We start from the raw sequence: 20,331 nt of genomic DNA on the forward strand, positions 1-20,331 counted from the left end.
AGGTCACGTATCTCTGTATTTGTCGTCCCATTTACATTCAGGTGATAACGTCTTGTGCAGACCTAATCCTTCACATTTAGACATATTAAATGTTGACATTCTGCTAATGTTATTTTCATTAATGGTAGAGCGGATAAACATTATTAAGCTTCTTTAATCGCAGTCACACTCTGCACCGATACAAAACACTTAATCAACACCCATCGTGTGATTGCATCGCTGTTTTCTTAATGCATCGAGTACAAATCACATCAGTTATCATAAAGATCTAAATACTGCTTGGCAGAAGATTAACATTTATTTAGGATAAATCGCAAAGGTGTATACACATTAGACTGTTATTTTCATCATTACAACAGACTTTTATTGAACTGTGCGTTGCAGTTTGCACCCCGATCCTTTTAAGCAGCTGTTAAATGAGCATAAATCACAGCCTCTGGTGGCTTAATGCTAAAAACAAAACACAAACAAAAACCGTTTACTGGCTCCAAGTCAGCACAAAAAACTCTCGTCTCAGGATAAAAATAAAACAAGCAGACACAATTTATACTGAAAAGTAATTCGATATCTTCCTCCAGTCCAGAATGTGAGTATGTGTGAGTATGTGTGTGTAATTGTGTGTGTGTTTGGGGGTTGGCGAGCAGCAAATAAGGAGAAATGAACCCAAACATACGCGTTTTGTTCTTCCAGCTCGTCCTTCCTGTTCATCATGGCTACAATGGCCTGACGCAGCTCCACTGCAGACGAGAGAGAGACCATGGTGAGATGTATGCACTACAGCTACTTCAAATACACAAAACACACACAGACAATACACACAGCAATATGCATAAACTAATAACCTACAGTTTTCAAATGTAGAAAAAAAAACAACAGAATCCCACTTTTAATGCTGTACTTTTGTTCCATCCTTAAGATGAACTGCTTTGATGAAATCAGTTTTTTACTTTTTCCAGGTGACAAAGTTATACAGAAAATCAATCGGACTCAGAGAGAACACTTTTATTGCGATAGTAAAGCATACTGTTTAGGAAGCTACTAAAAAATCCCTGAATAAATAAAGAAACTAATCAGAGATACGTGTAGGGGACACTGGCTACCATTTGCATTAAACTATGTACAGTTGTGCTCATAAGTTTATGAACCCATGCTAAAGTTGACTAAAAAGAGGAATTCACCATACCTAGAGATTGGCATGGTTCTATTTCAGTTAGCCTAATAGCTGGTTTGATTTGCATTGAGAGATGATTTTATGGAAAGTACCCCATGCCAGTCTCTAGGTATGGTGAAGGGTATGTGATGATGTGGGGCGGGGCTATTTTAATTCCAAAGGCCAAGGGAACTTTATCAGGATGCATAGTATCCTGGATCCATGAAATAACTGGCCTTTAAAAACAAAAATCTGCCTGCCTCTATGGGAATTTAACATAGGGGTGTACTTACTTATGCCCCCTGTATTTTAAGGAAGAACATTTATTTATTTACGATACATTATTCATTCACAAAGAAAATTGGTGTCCTTAAAGGTCAGATTTTCCTCATTTTTTTAATTAAGGAATTAAGATCAATTTCCAAAAGATGATTTTTTTTATTCCTCTTTTTAGTCAACTTTAGCATGGGTTCATAAACTTATTGTTACACAGCAGGGAATTAGAGGACCCAATCGCAGAGAGAGGCAGGCAGGCAGGAGAAAGTTGGCGTTGAGGATTTATTTGACAAAACACAAAAATCAACCAAGGGAGTCCTGAGAGCTGCCGCAGGCAAAAAAACAATTACAGGAGGTAGTAAAAAGGAATCCAAAAAACAAAGGAAGTACAAAAACAGGTAACTACAGGAAACACAGAAACTGACTTGAGTTGACACTGGAAGACATGACAGGAATCAACAGAAACAAACACAAACTGACAGGGCAAGGACACAAAACGATCTGACAAGGGGAACAAAGAGGCTAAATACGAGAGGTAATGAGCAAACAATGAACAGGTGATACAACAGGTGAAACACATTAGGAGAGGGAGAGTAATCAAAAAGGCGGGAAAACACAGGAAGTAAAACTAGACAAGACAAGACAGAAAACAGGACTATCATAATAAAACAGGAAACAGAAATATACACAACAGGGAACAGAAATATAAACAATCCTCACAGAAACATACACAATACAAACAGGAAAACTAAACATAAACAATCCATGGAAAATACAGAAAACAGAAACAGAAATACAACCAACCATAATAATAGTCAAAAACGGGGAAAGAAAATACTCAACACCACAACACTTTTTATGAAAATATGAAACCAAACTCACAACAACAATTACAAGTGAATTATAGTCCGCTGAGAAAATGTCATTTGCAGGAGGTAGGCAGTATTATTTTTGTGCAGCCGATTATATAATTGAGCACAGCTGATAGCACGACAAGAAAACCCATCATCTTCTTGGTTATTTTGGCTCAAACATCTACACACCAACACCAGCCATTTTTATTGTGTTACCACTCAGTACAGTTACTAGTACCAAAGTACCAAAAGCCCTCTAATGAATTCACTGATATATTCTGCTGATATTTGTGCCTAAAAAGGGATAGTTCAGATTTGTGTTTTGGTTGTATGAGGTACTTATCCATAGTCAGTGTAATATCTACAGTAGATGGTGAATGGCATTTCCCCAGTTTGGAGAAGCAGGCAGGAGTACCGACACGGAAGCTATAATGTATTGCTGTGGAAGCCTTTATATCCATCTATGCTTTCTTCAAAGCCACCAGACTCCTTGGACAAAAACAGTAATTTGACATTGCAAAACACGGAAGTTGCTGGTCTACCGCTGCGCCTGATTGGTCAGTTTGTTTGTGTTATTGAGTGACTTTGGTGTTTTCAAGGGTTAGTTCGGATTCACCAAAGTCACATATTAACACGAACTAACTAACCGATCCACGCAGCGCAAGACCAGGAACTCTCATGTTCTGCGAGGTAAAATTACTGTTTTTTGTCAAAGGAGTCTGGTGGTTTTGAAGAGAGCATAGATTGATACACTATCTGAAAATTGTTATTGTAGCAAAGCTGTCACCCAAAAATATATCTGGAGTAATGATTTCGGATATTTCTCCAAAGCTAGTATAATTACTGAGCTCTTGTTAAGTACTCTGACTTTAAGAGAAAAGAAACCAAGCCTAAATATAGACAATTCCAGGATCACTATGTAGAAAAAAACATATTGTACAACATCAGATAGCAGCAACTTCAGTGTGAAATCCACAGAATCCTTTCCGGCCTTAAAGCATCAGTCAGTTGAACTGCATCAGCTACAGCCCAAGTCTGCTAGCTGTCAGCTGCTGGCTGATGTTAATCTCCGTCCTGATGTAAAGGACAGATTTGGGCCTGGCTGTGTGGTGGTACAGTGACTCATCTCTATAGTTACGCTTGGGGGTGCACATGAAGGTTTAAAAAGCCCCTAACTAGGCTGTTACCAGGATTTCCAAAAATAACCACGAGACAAGGAGTTAATCTACCCTGCACATCGCATTCCACCATTACACACACACACAACATGCAGAGACCACATCTCAATTCTCATAACTAATGTAGGGTGTCGATGTAGCCCAAGACACAAGTAGGTCTCCTCCAGCCCCGAGCGAAGTGCCTGGTTGGGCGAGGAGGAGAAGATGAAGAGCACAACAGAGACTAGAAGAGATAAAGGAAGTCTATTATCTCCACAGCTCCATTCTCCACATCAGCAGGCCAGAAATAAACGTGACCTTAAGTCCAACCACGCGTTCACAGCGGGTGCCGCAGACGAGCCATTAGGGACTTTAGTAGAGCCAGACGCCCCTCCGTCCTCGCAGGGGGACATGGACAAATTACAGCTAGTGTGTGTGTGTGTGTGTGTGTGTGTGTGTGTGTGTGTGTGTGTGTGTGTGTGTGTGTCCGTCCACCGGAACCTACACGCTCTTGCCCAATTGTTCCAATAATAGATGCATTAGCAGAGAGCTAGGCCATGTAATCGAGGTGCCTTGTGAATTATAGACTCTATACTCTCCAATCAATGGATTGCTTGGCCTCACAAGCTGTCAGGCCAGGTGGAAATCACAGAGGGAGAGCTTGTACTACACACCTCATCCTCTAACAACATTTCTCCTCTCAGTTTCTCCCACACACACCTTCAAAATCCAGCATGCTTGGTTGATTCGTGTGTGTGTGTGTGTGTGTGTGTGTGTGTGTGTGTGTGTGTGTGTGTGTGTGTTTCACAAAGCCTTAATCACAAAAAGGGCAAACACTGTATTAGCTGTTTTTACTATTCTTTAGCACTAAATACACACGCTGTAATGATATATTGCAAATGTTCCTATTCATAGGTCTTCTTCCTCTCTTGTGTCAGCATATGGGCCAATCAACTGCTCATTTTGATTCCTGACTTCATCAAAAGCTCAAGCAATTTAGTATTGCATATGCATACATTTGGGGAACTCAAGAGACAGAGTTAAAAACTAACCAGCAGAGGCCCAGGTATCCTGATATTTAGTCCCTAATATGGGTCAACCTTAAAAAACGCTGGATCCTGCATTTCCCATAATGCATCTCAATAGGGTCTTTCATTAGACCCACAGTGCATCCAAAATACCGACTTCTTCAAAATTCCTCACCTTAAATTTGAAGAGAAGGGTTTCTGTTAGATTTTTTAAGATGAACCCTGATGACATCACTATGACATCATCAGGGGGATGTTTTTCAAAACTTTGGAAAGCTCCCTCCACGTCCACAGAAGTAGTAGTATTCGAGGAGAAAAGCAACAGAGCCAGCGATAGCAAGGCAGAGAGGTTTTTTTTTTTTTTTCAGTCGAGGAAAAAGTCATGGTCTTTTACTCAAAATGCTGTTTTGGCTGCGTTGCATTCTGGTCTATTGAGCCGACAGGTGTAGAAATTGTGTGTATCTCTGCCTCTGTCGCGAAGGAATTCTTCCTATGAGACTGCTGGGTGTCAGTGAGTCTGGAGAGGAGCTCTGTGTGCTCTTTTTCTGAGGGACTGACACAAAAACCTGAACTACAGTGATGTTACAGTGCTGAAACCTCGACTGGGGTCTGCTGTTTTACATCTTTCTATGGACTCATGGAGCTCTGTATGTAGAAGATCATTTTCTATGCCTCTACACCAGAGATCTTGCGCCACCTTCTCTCTCTGTTACCCCTTGACCCCCTCTTACCCTGGGCTAATAGATTGGACTGCTAAATCCCAGTGCTTATAGGCAGCTCCACTCACTCTTTCCTCCCCTGGCTTTCTGTCACTTTCTCTCTCCCCACACACACACACACACACACACACACACACACACACACACACACACACACACACACACAGAATCCATGTTAGTCGCACACACATTAAAGCGCTCGTCAAGTATGTTTTATCCACATCTGAAATCGTACAGTTGTATGTTAATGGCAGGAATTCACACAATCTGACTTTGTGTCACACTCTCCCATTTTTTTTCTTTCAAGCAAAACCCTTTGATGGGAGCAGACGTGCGTACAAAGTAACATATGCATACACTGGACCAACAGTGCCACCTGGTGGATCATTTGCTATAATGTGAAATATGGTTAAAGAATTGAACAATCTCTTGGCACAGGGGAAAAGAACAAGGTTTGAAAAAAAAATACCAATCAGAGAGTGGGATTTAATTTGCTACAGACGACAGCTGCTGCTGAAATTCCCAGACAAAGACATGTCAGGACTTCCACAGGATTCAGTACCATGGCAGACTTCTGGGAAATACACTCTGAGATTAGATTGCATTCGGATAAAACCTCATGAGGAACTGGTGATTCAACTACTGTATTTACATTTTTTTTTACAAAGAAGTGACTTCACTTACTGAAACTTGTGCTGCATTAGGCCCTAGCCTTAATGTTATTACTTTCAGTGTTTCTGTTCACTGATTTGACTGCTTGCTTAGCAGAACGAGTGCAGTCCATAAACAAATAAATCTAAATCTATTTTCAAGCCTATTTAACTTACATTTCTGGCAATTCTTTCCTTATATGAAGCTAAACAGGCTGAACTCTAAGCCTATTTTACTCATTTTGAGGTTATGTAGAGGCTATGTTTGGTTACACTTTACTTGAAGGTATCTACATAAGAGTGACATGACACTGTCATGTACGTGTCATAAACATTATAAACAAGTCATAAACGTTTATGACATAACACTTCTTTTAGTAAGTGTCATTCGGTTTTTGTCATGACAAGTTATAGTTAAGGTTAGAGTTATGGTTCATGTGTTCATGACAGTGTCATGTCACTCTTATGTAGATACCTTCAAGTAACGTGTTACCCTATGTTGTCATGCTAGCTTCAAGAAAACTTACCAACTCGTTCACTAGTTCACAGAAGACTTTGTGCTGTCGGGGAGTTTTGACTATCCAGTTCCTCTTGAGGTTTCACCAGACAATCTAATCTCAGAGTGTATTCCAAAGGATGTAGTGATAGTGATGAATCCTTTAGATCAGGGGTCTTCAATGTTTTTTATGCCAAGGACCCCTCAACTAAAAGAGAGACAAAGTAGGGACCCCCTACTACATATATTGTATAAAATGAAGTTGCATATTAAACTGGGTCTACGGTAACGTGTAGGGCGGCCTAAAGCCCTTATACATACCTTTTTTGCATAGAATACTAAGCTATTAACATAATTGTTGGCATGATTTTATAAATCATGTTTGGCATGTGGCACAGTGAATCCTTAGGATGAACTCCATCTGTGGATGGCCTTAGTGACTACCTTACCTAAAGGTCAGTAAGCAGTGGGGATTTATATTTGCTGATAATATTTAGATTCATGTTAAGACTTGAATTTTTGAAAAAAGCAGTTTGCATTGACTCTGAGGACCCCCTAGGGTTCCCGAACCCCCTGTTGAAGATCCCTGCTTTAGATCGCAACAGTATAATTCCTGACATGTCTTTGTTTGGAAATTGCACCACAGCCGTTATTCATAAAATTGAAATCCACTTTGATGGTTAGCAAGTTCTAACCTTGCAAGTAAAGTGATCTCATTGCTATGAGTGAAGTTGTATGCAGAGACACTGTTGGGTTGTCTTTGTGCTTGCTCACGTGTGCTCAACACAAAACCGGTTTAAGAACAAACCCAACAAGAAGAGGAAGAGAGGGAGAAACAGTAAGAGGCAGACAGGAGGAAAAAGCACTCACCCACTGTCATGGACTCTGGCAGGCCAGATGTTGGCAGCACACTGGAGAGTGGAGCAGACTTTGTCGGTGGACTGGACTCCATACTGAAAATACATTTCACCATTCACTTTTGTGAGGAAAGCTGAGGCTGTAGCAGAAAAGCACACCGACTAGACTTGCCCGTTTAATCCTGTAACTGAACCATGATGGATATTTTGCACTAAACTGCAAATAATTCACACAGCAGCACATCAGTTCTGTCTGAAACGATAGCTTACTTGAATGTTAGCAGTGATCTGCTGCTCTCACAGTTTGCCACCGGTCCTGTTGACTCACGCTGGGCAGGAAATGCATCAGAGTCCTCCACAGGGCTCACTGAAACATAATAGAAGTGAAAGCGAAGGTGCAGACTAACAGAGAAAGTCCCGAGATTTCAGAAATCTGATCGCTACGCTGAAGCCATAAGCAGCTGTAAACAGCAGTAAAAACAGTCAAACAGAACTGAATTTTAAACAGGGAAATAAAATGCACTCTTAGAGCTGCCACTGTAACTCTTTATTTACGTACATATTATAATGTATGTAATGTAAAATAGTTACTGTGCAGTGCAAGTAGTGAATGTAAATGTAGGAGCAGTGCAGGCTAGAAGCACTCAAGTAATATTATACGGATGCAGGAACAGAATGCATCAGGAAGTGTTTTTAATATTTCTTTGTCTTCCTTGAAGGTGCAGGATTGTAAATACGTTCTGCAGCTTTTGTCTACAGTACCTGGCTGAGAGTCTGCAGGGTTCAGAGGAATGAGGATGTCCGAGCTTCTGTGTTCGGTCATCACCTGTAGAGGACTCCACGTGGACACACTGGACAGGCTGCCTACCACCACCCTAAATCAAAGCAATTTAATTTCAATCTGTGTGGCTGTGGCTTTTCCCTGAGAGAGAAGTACATTTCACTGTTCTGTCCCATAGTTGAGTTGTGGACATTTTAGATTAAAACCTCAACTGCACAACACATTCTATTGTCAACCGTGCCTCTCATAATGCTTTGGAGGATGTAAACCGGAAACATAATGTCCCCATGGATTCAGTGAGTTGTGCTGTGGGCTACAACTTCAGCCCTGTTTTAAAGTCTTTATATGTTTACATTTTGACACCAATAAAAGTATGCTGAATTAGATATGAGCAGTTCCTTTTTGCAGTGTTCCCATGGATGTACACACAAGTATGATTCAAATACTTAAAAGGTGTTCTAAGCGATGTCACACGTTTTTTAGGCTACATTTTTTTGTCACATACAGCAAACATCTCACTATCCGCTAGCTGCCTGTCCCCTGAACACACTGTAAAAAAAACGCGGTCTCTGTAGACAGCCCAGGCTCCACAAACACCAACAAAAACAAACTGCGCCAACCTGCACCACCAAACATAACAAACAGTGTTCCAGCCAGTAACCGACAAGAAGGATTTGGGGGTGGGGGTTGGGGGGTTAGTGCATGTGCACATGAAGGGGGGTGTGGGGAGTGGAGGAGAGAGAAGTGTGAAGAGGGAAGTTAGCTAGAGGAGAGCCGTCCTAGACAACGACATTCAGGTGGGTAAACCCAGTTTGGTTTTTCTAAATGGACGTTCATGTTCGCCTTACTACCAACACAAGGATATAATTAGCTAACCTTGGTGAATACAACATATAGGAGGAGGGAGGGGCGAGCTAGCCTCCGTTTTGTTTGACAATACTTCGAACGTCAACAAGAAGTGACGTCACCCAACATCGCTTAGAGCACCTCTAAAACTTAAAAATGTGACAATTCTCAGGCAAATTCTGGAGTTATAAAGAGCAGTTTTTGCTCTGATTTCTAAGCAGTTTTATGGAAGTTTATTCGCAATGGACATCAGAGATAATTATATCTTTAGAAAGTGCAAGTCCCACTGATTCTAAAACTACACAATTATGTCGGTGTGTTCACATTTCACTGAGTTATGGCTCCGTATCTTCGGTACATTAATTCCCTCTGTGTATGAGCTGTGTGTCACAACCACTGCTGCAACTGCGGACCGTAAACTGGGCCGAATAAGCGGGTCAAACTACAGTAACTAATTCCCCAGCATGCACCTGTCCTTTTCACCTCACACAGCATCTTTGCCTCACATTTCCCCCTTCGTGGTTTAAAAACCCCTGGTCTTCATTCTGTTGTGAATAAATGTCAGGACCAATTTCAGTCCTTTTTTTGGAGATAATTTTGTTGAACTAAAAATAATGCAACTTGCACAGTGTTTTGGAAAATGAAGCCAACATTAATGATCCATCTTCCACTTTTCTATAATGTTGTTTATTTTTGTGCTTCTGCAGGCTGTGCATGCATTTGTTTTCTGATTTAAAATTGCTTATTTTGCCCAGGGAACACAGACTTTTGGATCCTACTAATTACCTCCAGCAGCCCATCATTTGAGAACTCAACAAATAAAAACAGGATGAAACAAAAATATGAGCACTTTTTAATTATAACTCTATTTGTTAATGATCTCCTATTTAATTTCCCATGCACTTAAAGAACAACCTCCAAGGGTATTTTGCCCTAGGCCCACACTAATGTCTGTCAGAATAAAAACAAAACAAAAAGAGAAATATGAAAGATTTCTCTTAATACTTTTTTTATAACCCAACAATCATTCAACTGAAGTTATCTGACTCACTGATCAGAGCTGCTCCTCTCCTCCTCCTGGGTTTGTGCTCTGGGTTTGTACATCTCATCCTCTTCCTCCTCATCCTCGTAGTCTATACTCTTCCTGTCAGGCAGAGGAGGTGTAGTAGTGGGTGGAGTACGAGAGGGGTGGGGGGACCCCACCCAGCTGACTATGCCCGGCTCAGCCAGGCCGTTCTGGGCTGGCGACTCGGAGAAGGCCGGCTCCAAAGGATCTATTCCTTCCTCCACACTGCTCTGAGCGGGAGCAATGTGGCTCTTCCTCATCGCGCCCATCTTCTGGGAGTCTTCCTCTCCCTCCTCCTCATCCTCCGCACCTCCATCCAGATCGTCATCAAAGGAAATGATGTTGGTGACTTTCTTTTTCCTCCGGCGCTCCTTCCTCAGCCCTGAGTCTAGGTGGAAAAATATGAGAAAAAAAAGAAAAAAGAAGAAGTGAACCACAACCTCAATTTTAAAAATGAAGTGAAACTTTGAATTCCGTACGTTTCACCCGTCTGGACTAGCTGCCTCCGAATGTTCATACAGTAACGTTTAGTACTGGTGATATCAGCATCTTAAGTTAATTTCAATTAAGCCTTTCTAATACACTATCTAGCCAACTCCCTCTTCCTTTTCAGAGCCAAAAGGCCTGGCTGTGCAATAGTGAGTCTACCAGTGAATACTCCGAATGGGTTCCCACAGTTCAAATTTAAAAGCTTGTTCATCCCACTGAGCAGAACATAAGAGGAGAAAGCGGTGTAAGTTCCCCCCCGATGGACTAGACCAGGGCAGACAGCTAAATGAGGTCAAAGGAGGAACCGACATTCTGGAAGTTTTTTTTCATTTCATGGGGGATTTTATCACTGCTGCAGCACTCTGCTTGCAGACGCCTTGTGTTGCATCCACTGGATTCGTTCCACCAGTGCATTCATTATACATGCTCCAACTGAACCGTATGTTGTTTTATTTGCTTTATGTTTGTGCTGGTTCTGTGATGCTTTTGTGACACAAACACGTGTTCTAGGAGTACATTTACAGCATGCCGCAATTCTAAAATACAGCATCTGTGTGATTTATTTCATGTTGGAGCCAGAGGAACATGTTGTATAACTCATTGTATTCAATGGGTGGACAAAAGAAACGCCTTACAATACAGTGAAATAGTCCCAAAACAGATGTCATGTCTGCAAAGTTTTGAGGAAGTGTTTGATTCTTGCAGCTGGTGTATGAATTACAAAAACAAAATATGTAATCTGTGAGAGAAAGAAAGGCTAAAGAAAATATGCTACTTCCTATTTCTTGCTCAGCTATTGTATTATATTGTAAATTATTTGGTGCACCCTCTGTGTGTTGCAGCAAAACTAACAAGTCTATATTAAAGATTTGGGATTCCTACCAGCAGAGCTGCTGCGTGGCAGGACAGGCAGCGGGTCTGAGGCCCCGTCCACTCTGGGGGTGAAGCCGGGCACCACAGCCGTGGCAGTGCTGATCTCTCGCAGCAGGCTGCTGACCCCCTGAGTCGACTCTTTCCACAGGCTGCCGATGCCCTGCGTGGATTCCTTGAGGAGGTGGGACACAGAGGAGCCTCCTCGCGTCACCCCGCCGTTCAGGTCACTGTTGTCTACGTTGATGGCAAACAGGATGGAATTCAGACCTGAACAGCGTAGCATGAAGAGAGAGAGGGGGGAAATGTAATTTATGACAGATCCGTGTAATAAAATCATACAAAGCTTTTGAACGTCTGCATCTGCAGTGCTTTGTAAGCTTTTCTGGGTGCGCACAGCCAGAGAGGGCAACCTAAGATGAACTCAGGCTTTCTGCCTGTGTATGAGCAGAGAGGAAAGGCTCTGGCGTGAGATCAGTGGTTTATATTCTTAATATTTTAGAGTTTGTGCTCATCAATAGTTCAACAGTAAGAGCACAGACATTACCACTAATAGGGTTAGAACATCAATTCCCACCAAATCTAGTCATGACAAACAAGTAAAGTGCAGCGTCAGTTAATTTGCTGCTTTTACAGCAGCTCCATTTATGTGAAGCATGTTTAAATTTCAATGAGATTAAAAGCAAGCTGTAATGCTCATTAAACCCCAGAAGATAACATCTTTGGATATATAAAACATGGGGATACGACTTTGCTGTTTTTATATCCTTACCACTAATGGGGCAAAAAAAAAAATATAGCCTTGCCTGAGAGTCGCACAAGAAGATATATCAAAAGGGTATTCCCTCTGTACGTCGGCCATTTAGGACGACTCAAACTCAAATTGTCAGGCTCGGCTGTATGTTGTCAGACTTAGCTCTACTTTGATCATGTTATATTAACCTGCGAAATGTTAACATACCAACTGTGAAGAAAATGCATGCAAAAATGACCATGATATCATGTTATGTTTTTGCTAATGCCGACATGCCACTGATATGTGTAGGCTTGCCAACATGTTGACTGGTGGCATGTAGCATACTGGTTGTATGCATGTAGGGTATGCTATGTAGCATGACATGCAACATTAACATGGTAACTAGTGTACACTTCCCTTTGAGTGGCATTTCAAACTACAGTAATGTTTACCATGCCGCTAGCATTTGACTAACCCACCACCCTACCACAGTCTGGTGTGTACTAGGTTTATCCTGCAACTGTCTGCAACATTAAAACACAAACTCACCTGCAGCCATGGTGGGGAGCATACTTGCTCTCTCTTCATCAAGAATAAAAGCCCAGTCTTCATAGAAAGTTCTAGAAAACAGAGAGGTGAAGTAACATCTCTTATCAAGACAAAGAAAGAAAAAAAACATGCACAGCTGAGGAAATACCAGCTCTGGAGGTGAACAGATACTGGAGTGGCAGTTTAACGTACGCAAAGATCACACTTATATGAAAACGTTTAAAAACATTTTTTCGTATGAAATTGCTAATATCTTTATTATTGAGATCACTGAACTACAGTGAAAGTGAAAAAGAAATCTCACACACACACAAACACAACTAACCCCAGGCGTGGGCGGTCAGCCAGCAGTGTGTGCAGGTAGCGCTCCAGCGAGTGCTCGTTGAGGGCGCAGCGCAGCCAGGCACGGCCCCGGCCCAGCTCGGAGGAGATGTGACGTAGGGAGTAGAACCGCTGGAGCTCGTGGCGGTTCAGATGCTCCTTCACATAGAACCAGAAAGTCAACTCTGGTGAGGGGATAAAAAGGGAGAGGAAGAGGAAAGACAGACAAAGAAGGAGAGAATCAGTTCCATCTCATTTGTGAAAAAAAACAACTGTTCTTGAGTTAAACAAGAGGTTCAAAAGGTCAGGGAAGCAGTGGCAAAAACACTCCTAGAGTCCTGAGTCGGCACATTCATTAACAAATATCCACACCTCCTTAACACACAGCTCCATCCTGACCTCCTATCTGTTACCTCTCCATATTTTGCACTCACCGCAGAACTCATACAATTGTATTATTTTCTATAAAACAGAAAAAAAGATAAAAGGACAATCATGTGGGTCTGTGTCAATGCAAAGTTTTTTCGTAATTAATAGGAATGAGTGTTATGCTACTGTTTTGCATATGATTAGCATATAACCCCAGAACAATGTGTTCAACTTATTGTTGCTATTTCTGGCTTTGACAGAGGGCTTGGCTTCATTAGGGAGCTCCAAATCCAAGAGTTCAGCCACAATCCTTTCTTCTAATTGACTGTGAAATACAGGAAAATGTCAGATATGCTAATGATAATGACGTGGTAGCCATTACAGAAGTCCTGCATTTCTCCTCCATCTGGAATTAATAGCCACAAGGTTGTTAAATATGACACAGTAGAAACAATTCAGTATAATGTGAAACTAATGTCCCTAAGGTCTTTATAAGCTCGGATGGCTGCAAATAAAACTGAATCTCAACACTTTTTATACTGTTCATTTCCACATGGAGACACCATAGAGCAGTGTTTCTTATTCAGTGGGTACATGCAAAGGTGGAGTAGGAGTAACTCAAATAATTTGATAAACCAGAAATGTGTCTTTCATCTCTTTCAAAAATATGTCCACACATTGTGAGTCAACTATAGTCTCGCTTTGCCTGACCATCCTCCACCTCTGCGGAGGAGGGTCTGGTTAGTCCACACAGCATTCCGGGATGGGAGAAAAACGTGGTCTGATTGATTGGCATTTCTTTAAACCAATCACAATCGTCATGAACGGCGCTAAAATCCGCATGGAGCTGCTGCAAAATAGCCTCGGGAAGGAACTTGTTTTGGTGGAACTTGTACGTTCAGAAGTTGTTTTAGTCGCGCGAGAGAAAACTCAGATTGGACAGATAGTCTAGCTCAGGTGTCTTCAACGTTTTTTAAGCCAAGGACCCCCTAACTGAAAGGGAGATGGAACAGGGACCCCCTGCTACATAGTAAATGAAGTTGCATATTAAACTGGGCCTACAATAACATGTAGGGAGGCCTAAAGCCTTCATACCTTTGTTTACATAGGCTATTAAAATAGCCTAATAATTGTTGGCATGGTTTTATAAATCATGTTTTAATGTTAAACATACATGTGGCACAGTGAATCCTTAAAATTAACTGTATCTGTGGATGGCTACCTTAGTGACTACCTTGCCTAAAGGTAAGTATGCCTATTATCAGTTGGGATTCATATTTGCTAATAAAATGTTGGATTCATGTTAGGACTTTTTAATTTTTTTAAAAACTTCTGCAGGCCCCTCTGCATTGGCTCTGAGGACCCCCTAGGGGTCCCAGACCCAAACCCCCTGTTGAAGACCCCTGGTCTAGCTAGCTGTCTCAATTTACCTTGCAGAGATCTGAGGAGCAGTTAACCATAGTCCTCATAAATCCACTGGAGTTTAAAATTCCAACACAAAGAAAGCGGAAGGAAATGGACATCGGCGAAAAGACATGTATCCAGCGGAATTTCCTGCCGCACCAGAGCAATCCTGGAAGTGGAACGTCGAGGATATAGACTAAGTCAACTATGATAACTGAACACAATAAGTTGCAACTAAGTACATGAAAGAGAAAAGAGAATAGTTAGCAAGCAAGCAAAGAAGCAAAGTAAAACATTTGGCTAAAAGTAAAATGAGTGGATAAAATGGCTGCAAAAGATAGTTCAAAGTATTGGATAATTGGTTAACATAAATGGCTAAAAGTAATATACTAGTTGGCACAGTCGAAACACAGTAGCTAGCTAAAAGTAAAGGATAAGCTGTTATAGACAGCTAAAAGAAATGGTCAAAAGTAATTGTAATAGATTAAACCGTTAAAATACTTAGCTAATGGACAGATGATTAAAAAAGCTAAAATTTATGGATTAATAGTTAAAATTGTTGACTAAAAATAATGGATAAACGGTGGAAATTGTTAGCTAAAGGTAATGGATAAATGGTTTAAACAGTTAGCTAAAAGTAATGTATAAACGGATTAGTTAGCTAAAAATAATGGATAAATGGTTGAAATAGTTAGCTAAAAGTAAAGGATAAACGGATGAAATAGCTAAAAATAATGGATAAATGGTTGAAACAGTTAGCTAAAAGTAATGGATAAATGGATGAAATAGCTAAAAGTAATGGATAAATGGTTGAAACAGTTAGCTAAAAGTAATGGATAAACGGATGAAATAGCTAAAAGTAATGGATAAATGGTTGAAACAGTTAGCTAAAAGTAATGGATAAACGGATGAAATAGCTAAAAATAATGGATAAATGGTTGAAACAGTTAGCTAAAAGTAATGGATAAATGGATGAAATAGCTAAAAGTAATGGATAAACGGATGAAATAGTTAGCTAAAGATAATGGATAAACGGTTGCAACAGTTAGCTAAAAGTAATGGATAAACAGATGGAATAGTTAGCTAAAAATAATGGATAAATGGTTGTAATAGTTAGCTAGAAGTAATGAATTAACGGTTCAAATGGTTAGCTAAAACTAATGGATAAATAGTTAAAACAGCTATAATAAATGAAATTATAAGTAATAAATATACGGTTGAAACTTCATGTGGTAGTAATACAAATGCAAACTTAACCAAACCCACCTAAACATTTACAGTTCAATTGTATGAAAATATTATTGTAAGCTCCACTATTATACCAACTTTATATCATTAGTAGTTAAATAATATCCACTTTAGAATCAATTCAAATTCACAGTTGTTTAACATGATGGGTGGTGTCGATGAAGGGGTCATCTAGACAAAAAAGGGTTGGGAACCACTGCAATAGAGCACAAATCTCAGCAGCAACAAATAAAAACATGAGACTCATTTAGTGGGATGAAGACAATAAGAAGCTCCTTTCTTTGAAAACATTTCAAATAAATGTCAAATGGGAGGGTGGTTGTAATTGAACGATTGAAATATTTAAACCAAGTTGTTTTATATGGCTGCACTACTACATCAACTGGAAATATCCCAGATGTCTTCCACATTTTTGTGCCAGCTATAATTTCATCTCCCCGTAGTTCAGCATGCCATAGGCTGTTTGGCATCTTTGAGATCTTGACTGGAAAACAAACGTCTGAGGGTTCGAACAATGCTTGAGCACACAGCATGCATTTATAATGACACTTCTTAGGAGCGCAAAGAAACAGCAGGTGTGCTGCCCACCACAGACTGAGACAGAGAGATGGAGGTTTAAAGACTGACAGATAAGGACAACAGAGAGAGGGAAATTTTGAACTGTATCTGTAGTCTAACCATCTGGTCTCACAGCCAGGTTGTGTGCGTTTGTGCATGTGCTTATCCTGCAGCTCGGAGCTTCCCACTGACACATCTGTGTCCTCCAACCCTCCATGACTTCCAAAATAACAAGCTACGTCACCTTGTAGCAAGGTTAGCACTCAGTTCAGTTCTTTTTCCAAAGTAAATGCTGTAGGTTGAAGTTAAGTTGCCACCTTGATTTCCAAATTTAGATCTGAGTTTAACCGACACCATGCAGCCAGCTAATTACCATACCTCCTTCAGTCTTGGTGCTGAAGCCTGCAGCCTGCTTGAGAGCAGCGGCGGTGAGAGCCAGACCTCGGGTCTTCCTCAGGCCATGCTGCAACACCGCTTCAAACTGGGCACACAGACAGATCACCCTGCAGAGACAAAGACATGTGCACCCCATGAGTGTTTTTATGCCTCTTGAATTTATGGGTGCACTTTAAACTCCGCTAGAAGTACCATCATTTATAGTTTCAGATAAAAAAAGATGAAAGACCACCATTAAACTCAAGTTTTCTGAATATTATTCTATCCTACAATCATTTTAAACGCAAGGCAGAAAATGGTACTACTAAAAACTGTAGCTACAACCTCAAAATAAGAATCTGAGCAGCACAGGATATGACATTTTGATCAAATATTTCTCACTGACAGCATTGAGCTCTGATGAAAAATGGTTGGTACATCATCTTTCATACATAACCCATTTTTCCTTTTTTTGAACGTCATAAAAACTTTCTTATTGCATAGATATGATGGGAAATATTGTAAAGCTCTCCAAACGTGCTGAAATCCCTGAGATGCTCCTTCAAATATCCCTCTGAGTTGAGAGCAGTATGGCCATACCAACCAAAAAATAAGGTTATTTTATTCATTGTAGTGAAGAAATCCATCCTCAAGCTGGGCATGTGCCAGATTGCTGTACAGAAGAGGCTAAAGGTATGAGCCTACAGCATCAAGTGCCCTTGAACTATACAAGCAAACCAAACTGCCTCTTGGGGGCTGAATAAAACACAATTATATAACTAAAGAATTTCTTGGTAACGGGCAGCTTCTTCTTACCTGCTGTCTGAGTCTGTGGCAATCTCCTTTCTTCCTCCAAAGCGGATTTGGCACTGGAAATATGAGTGTGTATAATGGTCAATGAAAGATATTAACATAGTATAGTACAAACCCCAATTCCAATGAAGTTGGGACGTTGTGTAAAATGTAAATAAAAACAGAATTCAATGATTTTGCAAGCTATATTCAATTGAATACACTACAAAGACAAAGTATTTAATGTTCAAACTGATAAACTTTGTTTTTTTGCAAATATTCACTCATTTTGAATTTGATGCCTGCAACACGTTCCAAAAAAGCTAGGACATGTTTACCACCTTTCCTCTTAACAACACTCAATAAGCGTTTGGGAAGTGAGGACACAAGCTGACAGCATTTCTGGGTGTGGTTGATATATGGCTTTCGCTTTGCACGGTAGAGTTTTAACTTGCACTTGCACTAGATGTAGCGGTAAACTGTGTTAACTGACAATGGTTTTCTGAAGTGTTCTTGAGCCCATGTGGTAATATCCTTTAAATTTATATATTATAATGATGTCGGTTTTTAATGCAGTGCCGTCTGAGGGATCGAAGGTCACGGGTATTCAACGTTGGTTTTCGGCCTTGCCGCTTACTTGCAGAGATTTCTCCAGATTCTCTGAATCTTTTGATGATAATATGGACTGTAGACGATGAAATCCCTAAATTCCTTGCAATTGTATGTTGAGAAACGTTGTTCTTAAACTGTTGGACTATTTGCTCACGCAGTTGTTTACAAAGTGGTGAACCTCGTCCCATCCTTGCTTGTGAACGACCAACCTGTTCACTTGTGGAATGTTCAGGTGTTGGTTTTTTTGGGGACGTGTTGCAAGCATCAAATTCAAAATGAGTGAATATTTGCAAAAAAACAAGTTTATCAGTTTGGACATTACATATCTTGTCTTCGTAATGTATTCAATTGAATATAGGTTAAAAAGGATGAGCAAATCATTGTATTCTGTTTTTATTTACATTTTACACAACGTCCTAACTTAATTGGAATTGCAGCTTGTATAATATGATACAGTATGAAATAGTGAGGGAAATGAGATTATAGTATAAGGTGCAGTAGTATAGTATATAATAACATAATATAGCACAACAATATAATGTAATGTTAATAATATAACATAATAATAACAATATATATATATATATATATATATATGCATATATAATATACAATATAATATGATATAATATAAAATGGTATAATACAGTATATAACAAGAGTGTATCAACAGTAAGACAGTGTTCCGCATGGACCAGACATTGTGGAGAAATGGCTCTGTGTTTGATGTTATAGTCCGTTGTTCACACTGCTGCTCTACAGTCTGATAGCAGCAGGTACAAAGGAGCATCTGAGGCGCTCAGTTTTTCACCTGGGTGGGTAGATCCAGTGGCTGAATGAGCTGCCCATCTGCCACAGCTCATCATGGAGGGGATGAGAGGAGATGCCTAAGATGGCTTTAATTGTGTCCCTCATTCCCCTTCCCCCTACTCCAGACGGACTAGTTTCAGCCCGACCACAGCGCTGGCCTTCCTCACCAGCTTGTTCAGTCTGCTGGCCTCACTAGTCTTGATGTTACCAGTCCAGCACACCACAGCAAAGAACAGTGCGCTGGCTGGCTACTACGGACTGATAAAACATCTTCAGGAGCCTGTTGTACACACTGAAGGATCCGAGCCTCCTCAGGAAGAACAGTCTGCTCTGTCCCTTTTTGTAGACGGCGTCTGTGTTGTGAGATCAGTCCAGTTTTTTATTGATATGAACCCCAAGGTACCTGTATGAGTCCACCCTCTCCACTTCCTCCCCATGGATGGTGACTGGGACAGGGGGCCTCCTATTGCTGCAGACTTGGTGATGTTGAGCTTCAGGTGATGTTGTTGAACTGTGTGATAAGGCTCTTTATCAGTCCTCTGTACTCCTCCTCGTTGTCGTTGTATCTAACAATGGAGAAGTCGTCGGAAAACTTTTGGAGGCGGCAGGCACCAGAGTTGAACCGGAAGTCTGAGGTGTAGTGGTGTGAAGAGGAATGGCACCAGAACAGTTCCTTGAGGTGCGCTGGTGTTGCTAGTCACAACCTCAGAGGTATAGCCATCTACTCTGACGGCCACGGTATATAATAGCCCAGACTAACCCCAATACTATACATGCAGTCCCCACTTTCTTTTTGCCTCTATGTATGGGAAAGGACATCACATCAAACCCCATCTACCAGTGTTATGTTTCCTTGCTCAATGGCAAAAACTAAAATCTTGCACTCTTAGAAACCACTCATATTCTACTCGTTATTATTTGCCTTATATTTTTATCACCAGATAATGTTGTAGTTTTCTGTTCCTGTTTCAATTACCCACCACTCACCATGGCTCTATGTATATCTTTATTGTTATTATCTGTATTTATATTTTTCCATTCCGAGTACTTACTTTTCAATATTATTAATATTATGGTCACACTTCAATATCATTTATATTATTGTTAATTACTTTTGCTATGTTATTTAATTACATATTATTCAATCTAATTTCACGTCAATTACTTACTTACATTACAAAAATGTTCGTACTATGACCACCTCACTTTACTTTACAATACTTTTTATATAATGCCACTTTACATTCATTCAGTACTTTTTGCACATTGTCTGTTGTTGTGCCTGTTTGTTTGTTTGGTTGTTTGTTGGTTTGTTTTT

At 40.4% G+C, this 20,331-nt stretch overlaps 1 protein-coding gene across 1 annotated transcript in view; it reads right to left on the bottom strand.

The window, feature by feature from the left end:
- snx29 (sorting nexin 29) overlaps positions 1-20,331 on the bottom strand; it is a 176,660-nt gene that overhangs the window by 154,745 nt on the left and 1,584 nt on the right. Inside the window, exons 3-12 of the mRNA XM_031297994.2 lie at positions 17,616-17,668; positions 16,803-16,927; positions 12,850-13,030; positions 12,525-12,595; positions 11,252-11,509; positions 9,866-10,268; positions 7,950-8,062; positions 7,458-7,554; positions 7,201-7,283; positions 674-737 (exon numbers count right to left, since the gene is read on the bottom strand). Of these exons, the coding sequence (XP_031153854.1) occupies positions 674-737; positions 7,201-7,283; positions 7,458-7,554; positions 7,950-8,062; positions 9,866-10,268; positions 11,252-11,509; positions 12,525-12,595; positions 12,850-13,030; positions 16,803-16,927; positions 17,616-17,668 (1,448 nt within the window). The remainder of the gene's footprint in view (positions 1-673; positions 738-7,200; positions 7,284-7,457; positions 7,555-7,949; positions 8,063-9,865; positions 10,269-11,251; positions 11,510-12,524; positions 12,596-12,849; positions 13,031-16,802; positions 16,928-17,615; positions 17,669-20,331) is intronic.

Source organism: Sander lucioperca, chromosome 22 (genome assembly GCF_008315115.2).
Source record: "Sander lucioperca isolate FBNREF2018 chromosome 22, SLUC_FBN_1.2, whole genome shotgun sequence".
Lineage (NCBI taxonomy): Eukaryota > Metazoa > Chordata > Actinopteri > Perciformes > Percidae > Sander > Sander lucioperca.